This window comes from Panulirus ornatus, chromosome 16, assembly GCF_036320965.1.
Source record: "Panulirus ornatus isolate Po-2019 chromosome 16, ASM3632096v1, whole genome shotgun sequence".
NCBI lineage: Eukaryota > Metazoa > Arthropoda > Malacostraca > Decapoda > Palinuridae > Panulirus > Panulirus ornatus.
In genome coordinates, this window is record NC_092239.1 from 20,407,019 (window position 1) to 20,421,840 (window position 14,822).

At 40.3% G+C, this 14,822-nt stretch overlaps 1 protein-coding gene across 1 annotated transcript in view; it reads right to left on the reverse strand.

Moving 5' to 3' along the window:
* The window catches only part of LOC139754186 (UDP-glycosyltransferase UGT5-like), a 209,065-nt gene that overhangs the window by 55,408 nt on the left and 138,835 nt on the right, over positions 1-14,822 (reverse strand). Inside the window, exons 5-6 of the mRNA XM_071671397.1 lie at positions 3,989-4,084; positions 973-1,066 (exon numbers count right to left, since the gene is read on the reverse strand). Coding sequence (XP_071527498.1) covers positions 973-1,066; positions 3,989-4,084 — 190 coding nt within the window. The remainder of the gene's footprint in view (positions 1-972; positions 1,067-3,988; positions 4,085-14,822) is intronic.

Sequence of the window (14,822 nt, forward strand, 5' to 3'; positions counted from 1 at the left end):
TGGGTTCAGGACGCTGGTTGTAGGGTGGAGGACTCAGGACCTACCTAGCATGGGCCAATAGGCCTCGTGTAGTGTCCTCACTTATGTTCTTATTGTAAATAGTCATATGCTGATGGTGAAGCCTTTCATAAGTGCTACCTTAGACTCTCCTCTTGCATATTTTCATCTTTTCGAAGCTTAAGACATTCCTCTTGCGCTTTGTGCGAGACATTAACAGTTTTGAAAAGCTGTTAGGCAATTGCTGATGACACTTGAAAGGGGCCATTGTCCACAATGGTGATTAAGGATGCAAGATCAGCATCCAACATCGTGCAGAAAATACATGACAGACAGTAAACAATCACCAGCGCCACAAAACACTGGGTGGCAAGTGCGTTAATCACTATAGTTTGGGGCGTGCGCAATTTTATTCATTTATCATCATTTTTTTCTCTGTACAAATTCTTCATTTTTTCAAATTCTTTTTGGATATTAAAAGGTTGGCAACTGAAACTGAAGACATACGTTGGTTTGAAGATTTCGTTTCTTGAATTACAGGTAACAGACGCTTCACAGTAGCGTGAAAGGAGAATTTCTGGGATGACTCAGGTTAAGTGGAAAAACTGATCATAGAAAGAATGTTCTGAAAAGTGCACCAAAGTGAGATCTTTAGGAGAAAATGCAGAGCACTGAAAGTAAAACGGAAGTACAGAAAACAGAAATATGTCTGACAGGAGTCTTTGTATTAAGTAATCAGACCTCGACTTTTTGTCAATGACTTCAGGGGTTTCTCTGCAGTATGGGAAGAAAGGAAATTTCCTGTAGAGAAACAGGCAGACAATGAAAATTGGATTAAAAACATGAATAACTTTTACAAGCAAAGTGGTGGTATATCATTTCTCTAAAATCCTATCAATCTTATATTGTCCTACCATTGAAAATCAGCCATTACACAATGGCATGTCATGAATCCATATACAATGCTTAACTCACCTGAGGCAGTGGCTGTGAGGGACGACAGTGGCTTCCTCCAGCGTACACCACAGAAGGTATAAGTGGACGAGGAGGGTATTCAATTGTCCTCACACTGTGGATATCAAGGACATCTCAGCATTTTTCTTGCCCTTAGGCATGCTAAAACCGAATATTTTTTTCTTCTAGTTTGAGTCCCCATAATGAAAATTACATATATCCCAGTCATGTCAGCTTCATGCGTCTTCTGAGAATTCAATGAGAAACATTGTTATTTATCGACAAGTTCTCAAAAAAGCCATCTGATATTTGTACTGTTAGGAGTTTTCGTACCTACATTTGATTTCTATATAAATCAAGGCTTAATTTACCGCATTTTTTCTAAATACATACTCAAGCTTCTCCTTCCAGATTAAACTCATGAATTCTTGCATGATAAAAGAATATTGTTACTTCAAGCTTTATCATTTTGGAAACATGGGCCAAAGTTTCAGTCAAAAAATCTTGTATTTGAAGACTTCGTCTTTTGGTTTACTGCATTTGTTGAAATTTAAGGTGGTTCATCTATGCCATATATCATTATCCTCTGAAGATTACAGTTGTTTCTCTGTCATTTTCTTTTGAAAAAACATCGCACTCAAAATGTGAAAAATGTGCGAGATCTTGCTAGGTGGTAGATACTGCTCCCATTTCAAGTTTTCAGGTTTTGCTCCATTGATCTATTTTCAAAGAATTATGCTTAATATTACAATATTTTTGCAAAAGTACTCACTGCTCTTATCTTTAAAAAAAATGCAAGCAGCATGTCCGGTAAGCGGGAGGGAGACAAATATCACGAGTGCTGACAAAGATGTACAAAGAAAAAAAGTGAAGAAAAATAATGTAACTTGATAGATGTGGAAAGAACTATTGGAATGAGTGGTAAAGTACAATCTAATATATACATATGAAATCCTACTATGGTTGCAAAAGGGTGATGAACCAAAAGTTAGTTGTTGATATTGTTATCTTATCATTGTTTAATTCTAGGGCCACACAGATGTAGGATTTAATGAATAATGTAGAGGCAACAATGAAGACATATTCAGTACTGTTAAAGAAATGGCTAATACAGTGAAAGATGATGCTGAATGTTATATGCACATGGATATAATGAATTAAGGAAAATAACAGACAGCTGTAAAGGAGAGAGAAGCTGGAGATGGCAGAGTGAACATGAGTGTAAAGGAGGGGGTGCCAGCAAGCATGATGAAGCACTGTGAATGATGAAGTTATAAATTCTTTGTACGTCACTATACTAAAACAGACAACAGTTTACGTAAATGAAGACACAAACTTTCTTAATTGGTTGACATGGAATTATAAGTCTTCTCTTTTTGCGACTCAGTCCATCCCCAGTTGGACGCTTCCTCACTTGCTGTCAACAAAGACTGTTCAGCCTCCCTCATGTGTTTGTTTCATTAAGTCCTGCCTGGCTTTGTTAACTCTCTGTCATATGTCACTGTCATTCTAATTTAGTTCTCTTTCGCTCCCCTATCACTTGGTTTAGCTTCATTAATTCTATTTACATAGTAGACTAGGCTTAGCAGACATTTCATTTGTTACCAAGCCAGTCTGGCTGAGATGAGTCTACCTCAACTTCCATTCCATCAGAATTCTCAATTTGCACGTATGTTTTTCAGTTACCCTAACCAAGATGAGTCTGCTTCAACTTCTTTTCCATGAAACTGATTTTAGAATTTGCATATTTCATGTTCCGTTAACTTATGTTCGATGAGTCTACCTCATCTTCTATTCCGTCAGCTTGGTTTCATAATTTGCAGATCTGTCATTAAGTTAACGCAGCCTATTTGGAGTAAAATTTGCTACGTGCAGTTAATATTCCTTCTACTGTCATTCAGCCATATTGACTTGGTGCTGTGTACACTTCTTTTGTGTTGCTCAGTCATTCTGATTCAATTCAACAAAATCTTTTCTGTTAGGTTGTTCATTCATCTATCATACTCCCTTCACATGTCTCTCCCTCCTGTAAGACATGGGCAGTTTTGTTGAAAACCTTGTTGAGAATCATTTAGTAAGTGGTGGCTTTCTAAACATTATTTCGAACGATGATTTCCACAAGTTTTCCAACTATTGACGTGAGGATAAGTGGATGATAATCGCAAGGTAGTGGCATATTACCTTTTGGGAATATCAGTGTTACACTGGTAAACTTTCATTTCTTCGGAACTTCTCCTAAAGCAACTTATCGAATAGAGGAGTTGAGGGCTCAACTTTATTTCATTTTTCACTGCTTTCATTATCCTTGAGTACAAGTTATCAAGGCCTGCCATTTCACTAACTTTCATTCCATTTATAGCTGGTAGTATGTCTTCAACTCTCATGTCAGTATTGTTCAAAATGTTCATTTCCATCATCAGTGAAAGTGGATTTGGGACATGTTTTGTCTTCAGTCGTATATACAGATACAAAAAAAAGATCATATAAGATTTTCTCCGTGCCTTTGTCGTCTTGACCCAAATCACTGTTTCCTGTAATTTATGAACCAATTGACGGCAATGGCTCTCTTGCATCTAACGTATATATATAATTCCTTTAAGTTTCTTTTGATATTTGCAGCAATATAATCTGCATACTGATATGTACTAAGTCTAGCACGTTTCTTGTTTCTTCTGTGCAAATCTACAGAATTCATTCTATGATGTTGATTATGGTTTCTTTAAGTTTCTCATGAGCTACTTTCTTCGACAACAGGTGTTTCGTTTCATCATTCAGCACCTTGGCTTCATATTAGGAAAAGACTGCATACTACACATTGGCACATATGCGCCTTCCAATGCTTAGAAAGTTTTAATGAAGTTTTTAAGCTACGTTCATGTCATTTCACTAACCATATCACACTAGATTTGACTGTCATAAGCAATTTTAAGATCATTATAATTTTTGAGTTAAAAATTTGGCATTTTTTGCAATTGTCATGTTGACCAACACTGAAATACTAACACATACCTATCAACAAATAAATATCAACACATACCTGTTCACTATCAAAATGCTGGTATTGTATCGTAATTCTGACAGGCTTGGCATATCATCAGGACAAAGACCACGAAGTCGACACTCAGCCTCCATTCTGGGAAGAATATACTAAGATCAGTTTGTTTATTTCATAACACCTTAAATCAGTAATGAACAAAAGCCATTGCATGATTGGACTTCTTTCATAATTAACTGTTTTTGTGATGTACATGTGTTTATTTGATGGGTAGATTTGATTAATGTATGCATGTTAATTTGTGTTTGTGTAAGGGATTCTCAAAGGCTCTAGGAAAACTTGTATAATAGCTTGAACCTTAGTGTCTGTGGGAGCCAAATTACATATTTGTGCAGGACGTTAATGAGACACCGTCTTTTGTACTATAAAGCAATTTTTCAGACTTCTCTTCTATTTCTATGATATTCAGTTATTCATCTAACGTATTCTATTCTTCTACCACTCATTACTTAAGTACTTTTCCATATATCTTATTATCTTTTATAATCTTCAATGATGAAGGATGCAATCATGAACAAAAGTCCTAAGTGAAGCCAAGATATAAGAGGAAAGAATCCAAGATATTTTGAGGATCTGGCAAACCTTTTCAAATGAAAGGCCATACCTGTTAGATAATTCACTCTTATGCTGATTACTCTACACACATCTCACTATCTTCCTTTACCAAACACCAATGCTATTCCTCAAAATGAGTATTTTTCTCTCTTAACTCAGAATTGTGCAGCACATTGGAATGGGGATAATAGTAACCTACTAAAATTCAACGGTGCTAAAATGCAGTTTCTGTCGTTATCTCTTTCTAAATGTTATTCGTTCCCCTGTTTCCAATTTCAAAACACCACAGTTCAACCCTGCAATAACAAAGAACATATTGGGCATACACATATCTACTTAATCTTGCCAAACCCCCACATAACATTACAAAGTTTGCACCCCAAACACTCAGGGTGGTGTATAGTTTCTTTCGAGCAGTTGTTTTATATCTACACTTTTATTTTTTTTTTTTTGTCTACCCAACTGTGAAGCTCCCTATACTATATTTTTCATGTTATATGAGATGCTACGGGTAACTGAGTCATCGTACCACTAATGCTATATATATGCGCGTTCATATACACTTTGTTCGTATATATATATATATATATATATATATATATATATATATATATATATATATATATATATACATATTATCCCTGGGGATAGGGGAGAAAGAATACTTCCCACGTATTCCCTGCGTGTCGTAGAAGGCGACTAAAAGGGAAGGGAGCGGGGGGCTGGAAATCCTCCCCTCTCATCTTTTTTTTTTTAATTTTCCAAAAGCAGGAACAGAGAAAGGGGCCAGGTGAGGATATTCCCTCAAAGGCCCAGTCCTCTGTTCTTAACGCTACCTCGCTAATGCGGAAAATGGCGAACAGTATGAAAGAAAGAATATATATATATATATATATATATATATATATATATATATATATATATATATATATATATATATATATATATATATATATATGTGTGTGTGTGTGTGTGTGTGTGTGTGTGTGTGTGTGTGTGTGTGTGTGTGTGTGTGTGTGTATGCATAATCATACTTGCTAGCCTTCATTCATTCCTGTCGCTACCCCGTCCCACAGGAAACAGCATCACTACCCCCTGCTTCAGCGAGGTAGCGCCAGGAAAACAGACAAAAAAGGCCACTTTCGTTCATACTCAATCTCTAGCTGTCATGTGTAATACATCGAAACCACATCTGCCTATCCACATCCAGGCCCACAGACCTTTCCATGGTTTACCCCAGACGTTTCACATGCCCTGGTCCAGTCCATTGACAGCACGTCAACCCCAGTATACCACATCGATCCAATATACTCTATTCCCTGCACCCCTCTCACCCTCTTGTATGTTCAGGCCCCGATCGCTCAAAATCTTTTTTCACTCCATCCTTCCACCTCCATTTGGTCTCCCACTTCGCCTCGTTCCATTCATCTCTGACACATACATCCTCTTTGTCAGTCTTTCCACACTCATTCTCTTCATATGACCAAACCATTTCAACACACCCTCTTCTGCTCTCTCAACCACACTCTTTTTATTTCCACACATCTCTCTTACCCTATTATTACTTACTCGATCAAACCACTCACACCACATATTGCCCTCAAACATCTCATTTCCAACACATCCACCCTCCTCCGTAAAACCCGATCCAAAGCTCATGCCTCGCAACTATAAAATATTGTTGGAACCACATTCTTGCTCTCCGAGATAACAACCTCTCCTTCCACGCTTTCTTCATCGCTCCCAGAACCTTTGCCCTTTCCCCATCCTGTGACTCACTTCCGCTTCCATTGTTCCATCCGCTACTAAGTCCACTCCCAGATTTCAATAACACTTCACTTCCTCCAGCTTTTCTCCATTCAAACTTACATCCCAATTGACTTGTCTCTCAACCTTACTGAATCTAATCACTTTGCTCTTATTCACATTTACTCTCAACTTTCTCCTTTCAAACATTTTCCAAACTCAGTCACCAACTTCTGCAGTTTCTCCCACGAATGAGCCGCCAGAGCTATATCAACAGCGAACAACTGACTCACTTCCCAGGCCTTCTCATCCCAACATACGACATACTCGACCATCTCTCCAAAACTCTAGCATTTACCTCCCTAACCATCCCATCAATAAACAACTTAAACAACCATGGGGACATCACACACCTCTGCCGCAAACCGACATTCACTGGGAACCAATCACTCTCCTCACTTCCTACTCGTACACATGCCTTACATTCTTGATGAAAAATTTTCACTGCTTCTATCAGGCTACCTCCCATACCATATACTCTTAAGACCTTCCATAAAGCATCTCTATTAACCCTATCTAAGATTTCTCACATACATTTTTCAAAGCAAACACCTGATCCACATGTTCTCTACCACTTCTGAAACCACACTGCTCTTCCCTAGTCTGGTTCTCTGTACATGCCTTCACCCTCTTAATCAATACCTTCCCACATAATTTCTCAGGAATATTCAACAAACCTATGCCTCTGTGAACACTCACCTATATCCCCTATCCCTTTGTACAATAGCACTATGCACTTTACCATGATCCATACATACAGTGAATATCCTTACCAACCACTCAACAACAAAGTCACCCCCTTTCTTAGTAAATCCAACTGCAATACCATTCAGTCCTGCTGCCTTGCTGGATTTCATCACCCGCAAAGCTTCCACCTCTTCTCTCTTAAACAAACCATTCTCTCTGACTCTCTCGCTTCGCACACCACACCGACCAAAACACCCTATATCTGCCACTCTATCGTCAAACACAATCAACAAACCTTAAAGATACTCGCTCCATCTCCTTCTCGCTTCATCAGTACCTGTTATTACTTTCCCCTTGTCCCCTTCACCGATGTTCTCATTTGGTCTCTTATCTTAGGCACGTTATTCACCTCCTTCCAAAACATCTTTGATTCTCCTTAAAGTTTAATGATACTCTCTCACCCCAGCTCTCATTTGCTCTTTTTTCAACCCTTGCACCTTCTTCTTGACATCCTGCCGCTTTCTTTTATTAATTTCCCAGTCATTTCCACTCCTTTCTTGGAAGTATTGTTCGAACGCCTATCTTTTCTCTTTCACTAACAACTCTACATCTTCATCCCACCACTCAATACCCTTTTTAATCATATATATAAATATATGGATTGGGGTGAAAGAATACTTCCCACGCATTCCTCACGTGTCGTAGAAGGCGACTAAAGGGGACGGGAGCAGGGGGCTGGAAACCCTCTCCTCCTTGTATTTTAACTTTCTAAAAGGGGAAACAGAAGAAGGAGTCACGCGGGGAGTGCCCATCCTCCTCGAAGGTTCATATTGGGGTGTCTAAATGTGTGTGGATGTAACCAAGATGAGAAAAAAGGAGAGATAGGTAGTATGTTTGAGGAAAGGAACCTGGATGTTTTGGCTCTGAGTGAAACGAAGCTCAAGGGTAAAGGGGAAGAGTGGTTTGGGAATGTCTTGGGAGTAAAGTCATGGGTTAGTGAGAGGACAAGAGCAAGGGAATGAGTAGCACTACTCCTGAAACTGGAGTTGTGGGAGTATGTGATAGAGTGTAAGAAAGTAAATTCTAGATTGATACGGGTAAAACTGAAAGTGGATGGAGAGAGATGGGTAATTATTGGTGCATATGCACCTGGGCATGAGAAGAAAGATCACGAGAGGCAAGTGTTTTAGGAGCAGCTGAATGAGTGTGTTAGTAGTTTTGATGCACGAGAGAGGGTTATCGTGATGGGTGATTGGAATGCAAAGGTGAGAAATGTGGCAGTTGAGGGAATGATTGGTGTACACGGGGTGTTCAGAGTTGTAAATGGGAATGGTGAAGAGCTTGAAGATTTATGTGCTGAAAAAGGATTAGTGATTGGGAATACCTGGCTTAATAAAAGAGATATACATAAGTATACGTATGTAAGTAAGAGAGATGGCCAGAGGGCGTTATTGGATTACGTGCTAATTGATAGGCACGCGAAAAAGAGAACTTTTGGATGTTAATGTGCTGAGAGGTTCAACTGGAGGGATGTCTGATCATTATCTTGTGGAGGCGAAAGTGAAGATTTGTAGAGGTTTTCAGAAAAGAAGAGAGAATGTTGGGGGTGAAAAGAGTGGGGAATTAAGTGAGCTTGGGAAGGAGACTTTTGTGAGGAAGTACCAGGAGAGACTGAGTACAGAATGGAAAAAGGTGAGAACAAAGGACGTAAGGGAAAAAAAGGGGGAGGAATGGGATGTATTTAGGGAAGCAGTGATGGCTCGCGCAAAAGACGCTTGTTGCATGAGAAGCGTGGAAGATGGGCAGATTAAAAAGGGTAGTGAGTGGTGGGATGAAGAAGTAAGATTATTAGTGAAAGAGAAGAGAGAGGCATTTGGACGATTTTTGCAGGGAAATAATGCAAATGACTGGGAGCTGTATAAAGGAAAGAGGCAGGATGTCAAGAGAAAGGTGCAAGAGGTGAAAAAGAGGGCAAATGAGAGTTAGGGCGAGAGAGTTTCATTAAATCTTAGGGAGAATAAAAACATGTTTTAGAAGGAGGTAAATAAAGTGCGTAAGACAAGGGAACAAATGGGAACTTCAGTGAAGGAAGTTAATGGGAAGGTGGTAACAAGTAGTGGTGATGTGAGAAGGAGATGGAGTGAGTATTTTGAAGGTTTGTTGAATGTGTTTGATGATAGAGTGGCAGATATAGGGTGTTTTGGTCGAGGTGGAGTGCAAAGTGAGAGGGTTAGGGAGAATGATTTGGTGAAAAGAGAAGAGGTAGTAAAAGCTTTGCGGAAGATGAAAGCCGGCAAGACAGCGGGTTTGGATGGTATTGCAGTGGAATTTATCAAAAAAGGGGTGACTGTATTGTTGACTGGTTGGTAAGGTTATTTAATGAAAGTATGATTCATGATGAGGTGCCTGAGGATTGGCCGAATGCTTGCATAGTACCATTGTACAAAGGCAAAGGGAATAAAAGTGAGTGCTCAAATTAAAGAGGTATAAGTTTGTTGAGTATTCCTAGGAAATTATATGGGAGGGTATTGATTGAGAGGGTGAAGGCATGTACAGAGCATCAGATTGGGGAAGAACAGTGTGGTTTCAGAAGTGGTAGAGGATGTGTGGATCAGGTGCTTGCTTAGAAGAATGTATGTGAGAAATACTCAGAAAAGCAAATGGATTTGTATGTAGCATTTATGGATCTGGAGAAGGCATATGATAAAGTTGATAAAGATGCTCTGTGGAAGGAATTAAGAATATATGGTGTGGGAGGCAAGTTGATAGAAGCATTGAAAAGATTTTTTATCGAAGATGTAAGGCATGTGCACGTTTGGGAAGAGAGGAAAGTGATTGGTTCTCAGTGAATGTAGGTTTGCAGCAGGAGTGTGTGATGTCTCCATGGTTGTTTAATTTGTTTATGGATTGTGTTGTTAGACAGGTGAATGCAAGAGTTTTGGAAAGAGGGGCAAGTATGCAGTCTGTTGTGGATGAGAGAGCTTGGGAAGTGAGTCAGTTGTTGTTCGCTGATGATACAGCGCTGATTCATGTGAGAAACTGCAGAAGCTGGTGACTGAGTTTGAGACTGAGAGAAAATGGAAATAAGAGCAAGGTTATTAGGTACAGTACGGTTGAGTGACCACTCAATTGGGAGGTAGGTTTGAATGGAGAAAACTGGAGGAAGTGATGTATTTTAGATATCTGGGAGTGGATTTGGCAGTGGATGGAACCATGGAAGCGGAAGTGAATCATAGGCCTGAAGAGGGGGCGAAAGTCCTAGGAGCGTTGAAGAATGTGTGGAAGTCGAGAACATTATCGCGGAAAGCAAAAATCGGTATGTTTGAAGGAATAGTGGTTCCAACAATGTTATATGGCTGTGAGGTGTGGGCTATGGATAGAGTTGTGCGCAGGAGGGTTGATATGAGATGTTTGAGGACAAAATGTGGTGCGAGGTGGTTTGATCGAGTAAGTCACATGGACAGAATGAGTGAGGAAAGATTGACCAAGAGGTTATATGTGTCAGAGGTGGAGGGAACGAGTAGAAGTGGGAGATCAAATTGGAGGTGGAAAGATGGAGTAAAAAAGATTTTGAGTGATCGGGGCCTGAACATACAGGAGGGTGAAAGGCGTGCAAGGAATAGAGTGAGTTGGAACGATGTGGTATACCGGGGTCGACGTGGTGTCATTGGATTGAATCAGGGCATGTGAAGCGTCTGGGGTAAACCATGGAAAGTTCTGTGGAGCCTGGATGTGGAAAGGGAGCTGTGGTTTCGGTGCATTATTACATGACAGCTAGAGACTAAGTGTGAACGAGTGTGACCTTTGTTGTCTTTTCCTAGCGCTACTTCGCGCACATGAGGGGGAGGGGGTTGTTATTTCCTGTGTGGCGGGGTGGCAATGGGAATGAATAAAGGCAGACAGTATGAATTCTGTACATGTGTATATATGTATAACTCTGTGTGTATATATATATACATATATATATATATATATATATATATATATATATATATATATATATATATATATATATATATATATACCTTGAGATGTATAGGTATGTATATGTGCGTGTGTGGACGTGTATGTATATACATGTGTATGTGGTTGCGTTCTGCCATTCTTTCGTCTGTTTCCTTGCGCTACCTAGCTAACGCGGGAGACAGGGACAAAGCAAAGTAAATATATATATATATATATATATATATATATATATATATATATATATATAGAAGTTATGTGGGGCCAGGATGTGGAAAGGGAGCTGTGGTTTCGGGCATTATTGCATGACAGCTAGAGACAGAGTGTGAACGAATGGGGCCTTTGTTGTCTTCTCCTAGAGCTACCTCACACACATGAGGGGGGAGGGGGATGTTATTCCATGTGTGGCGAGGTGGCGATGGGAATGAATAAAGGCAGACAGTGTGAATTGTGTGCATGTGTATATATGTATATGTCTGTGTGTGTATATATATATATGTGTACACAGACACACACATATACAAACATGCACACAATTCACACTGTCTGCCCTTACTCACCCCCAACGCCACCCCGCCACACACGGAATAACATCCCCCTCCCCCTTCATGTGCGCGAGGTAGCGCCAGGAAAATACAACAAAAGCCGCATTCGCTCACACTCAGTCTCTAGGTGTCATGCAATAATGCCCGAAACCATAGCTCCCTTTCCACATCCAGACCACACAGAACTTTCCATGGTTTGCCCCAGACGCTTCACATGCCCTGATTCAATCCAATGACACCACGTCGACCCCGGTATACCACATCGATCCAATTCACTCTATTCCTTGCCCGCCTTTCACCCTCCTGCATGTTCAGGCCCCGATCACTCAAAATCTTTTTCACTCCATCTTTCCACCTCCAATTTGGTCTCCCACTTCTCCTCGTTCCCTCCACCTCCGACACATATATCCTCTTTGTCAATCTTTCCTCACTCATTCTCTCCATGTGCCCAAACTATTTCAAAACACCCTCTGCTGCTCTCTCAACCACGCTCTTTTTATTTCCACACATCTGTCTTACCCTTACATTACTTACTCGATCAAACCACCTCACACCACATATTGTCCTCAAACATCTCATTTCCAGCACATCCACCCTCCTGCGCACAACTCTATCCGTAGCCCACGCCTCGCAGCCATACAACACTGTTGGAACCACTATTCCTTCAAACATACCCATTTTTGCTTTCCGAGATAATGTTCTCGACTTCCACACATTCTTCAAGGCTCCAAGAATTTTCGCCCCCTCCCATATCCTATGATTTACTTCCGCTTCCATGGTTCCAACCGCTGCCAAATCCACTCCCAGATATCTAAAACGCTTCACTTCCTCCAGTTTTTCTCCATTCAAACTTACCTCCCAATTGACTTGACCCTCAGAAAAGCAAATGAATTTGTATGTATCATTTATGGATTTGGAGAAGGCATATGATAGAGTTGATAGACATCCTCTGTGGAAGGTATTAAGAATATATGGTGTGGGAGGCAAGTTGTTAGAAGCAGTGAAAAGTTTTTATCGAGGATGTAAGGCATGTGTACGTGTAGGAAGAGAGGAAAGTGATTGGTTCTCAGTGAATGTAGGTTTGCGGCAGGGGTGTGTGATGTCTCCATGGTTGTTTAATTTGTTTATGGATGGGGTTGTTAGGGAGGTGAATGCAAGAGTTTTGGAAGAGGGGCAAGTATGCAGTCTGTTGTGGATGAGAGAGCTTGGGAAGTGTCAGTTGTTCGCTGATGATACAGCGCTGGTGGCTGATTCATATGAGAAACTGCAGAAGCTGGTGACTGAGTTTGGTAAAGTGTGTGAAAGAAGAAAGTTGAGAGTAAATGTGGATAAGAGTAAGGTTATTAGGTACAATAGGGTTGAGGGTCAAGTCAATTGGGAGGTAAGTTTGAATGGAGAAAAACTGGAGGAAGTGAAGCGTTTTAGATATCTGGGAGTGGATTTGGCAGCGGTTGGAACCATGGAAGCGGAAGTAAATCATAGGATATGGGAGGGGGCGAAAATTCTTGGAGCCTTGAAGAATGTGTGGAAGTCGAGAACATTATCTCGGAAAGCAAAAATGGGTATGTTTGAAGGAATAGTGGTTCCAACAATGTTGTATGGTTGCGAGGCGTGGGATATGGATGGAGTTGTGCGCAGGAGGGTGGATGTTCTGGAAATGAGATGTTTGAGGACAATATGTGGTGTGAGGTGGTTTGATCGAGTAGGTAACAATAGGGTAAGAGAGATGTGTGGTAATAAAAAGAGTGTGGTTGAGAGAGCAGAAGAGGGTGTTTTAAAATGGTTTGGGCACATGGAGAGATATATGTGTCAGAGGTGGAGGGAACGAGGAGAAGTGGGAGACCAAATTTTAGGTGGAAAGATGGAGTGAAAAAGATTTTGAGTGATCGGGGCCTGAACATTGAGGAGGGTGAATGGCTTACAAGGAATAGAGTGAGTTGGAACGATTTGGTATAACAGGGTCGACGTGCTGTCAATGGATTGAACCAGGGCATGTGAAGCGCCTGGGGTAAACCATGGAAAGTTCTGTGGGGCCTGGATGTGGAAAGGGAGCTGTGGTTTCGGTGCATTATGACATGACAGCTAGAGTCTGAATGTGAACGAATGTGGCCTTTGTTGTCGTTTCCTAGCCTTACCTCGCACACATGAGGGGGGAGGGGGTTGTTATTCCATGTGTGGCGGGGTGGCGATGGGTAAGAATAAAGGCAGACAGTATGAATTATGTACATGCGTATATATGTATATGTCTGTGTGTGTATATATATGTATACATTAAGATGTATAGGTATGTATATTTGCGTGTGTGGACGTGTATGTATATACATGTGTATGTGGGTGGGTTGTGCCATTCTTTCGTCTGTTTCCTTCCACTACCTCGTTTACGCGGGAGACAGCGACAAAGCAAAATAGATAAATAAATATATATATATATATATATATATATATATATATATATATATATATATATATATATATATATATATATATATATATATATATATATATATATATGTATGTATACACAATTCCTATCAGTTCAGGGACGTGAAACATTCTTCATCGCTCCCAGAACCTTCGCCCCCTCCCTCACCTTATGACTCGCTTCCGCTTCCATGATTACATTTACTGCCAAGTTTTCTCCCAGATATCTAAAACTTACATCCCAAGTAACTTGTCAATCACCTCTGCTGAACTTAATAGCCTTGCTCTTATTCACATTTACTCTGAACTTTCTCCTTTCAAACTTTCCACAATCAGTCACCAATGTTTGCAGTTTCTCACTCGGATCAGCCACCAGGGTTGTATTATCTGCGAACAACAATTGACTCACTTGCCAGCCCCTCTCATCCCCAACAAATTGCATTCGCCCCTCTCTCTAGAACTCTTCCAGTTACGTCCCTAACCACCCCATCCCTAAACAAATCAAATAACCATGGTGACATCTCACACCCCTGCCTCAGACCGACCTTCTCTGGGAAATAATCACTCTCCTCTCTTCCTACTCGTACACATGTGTTACACTCTTCATAAAAACTTCTCACTGCTTTTAGAAGCTTACCTTCCATATCATATATTCTTAAGACAGAGTATCTCTATCAACCCTATCATATGCCTTCTCCAGATCCATAAATGTGACAAAAATTCATCTGCTTTCTAAGTATTTCTCAGACACAGTCTTCAAAAAAATCTGATCCACACATTCTTTAACACTTCTGAAACCGCACTGCTTCTTCCCAGTCTAATGCACTGTACATGTCTTT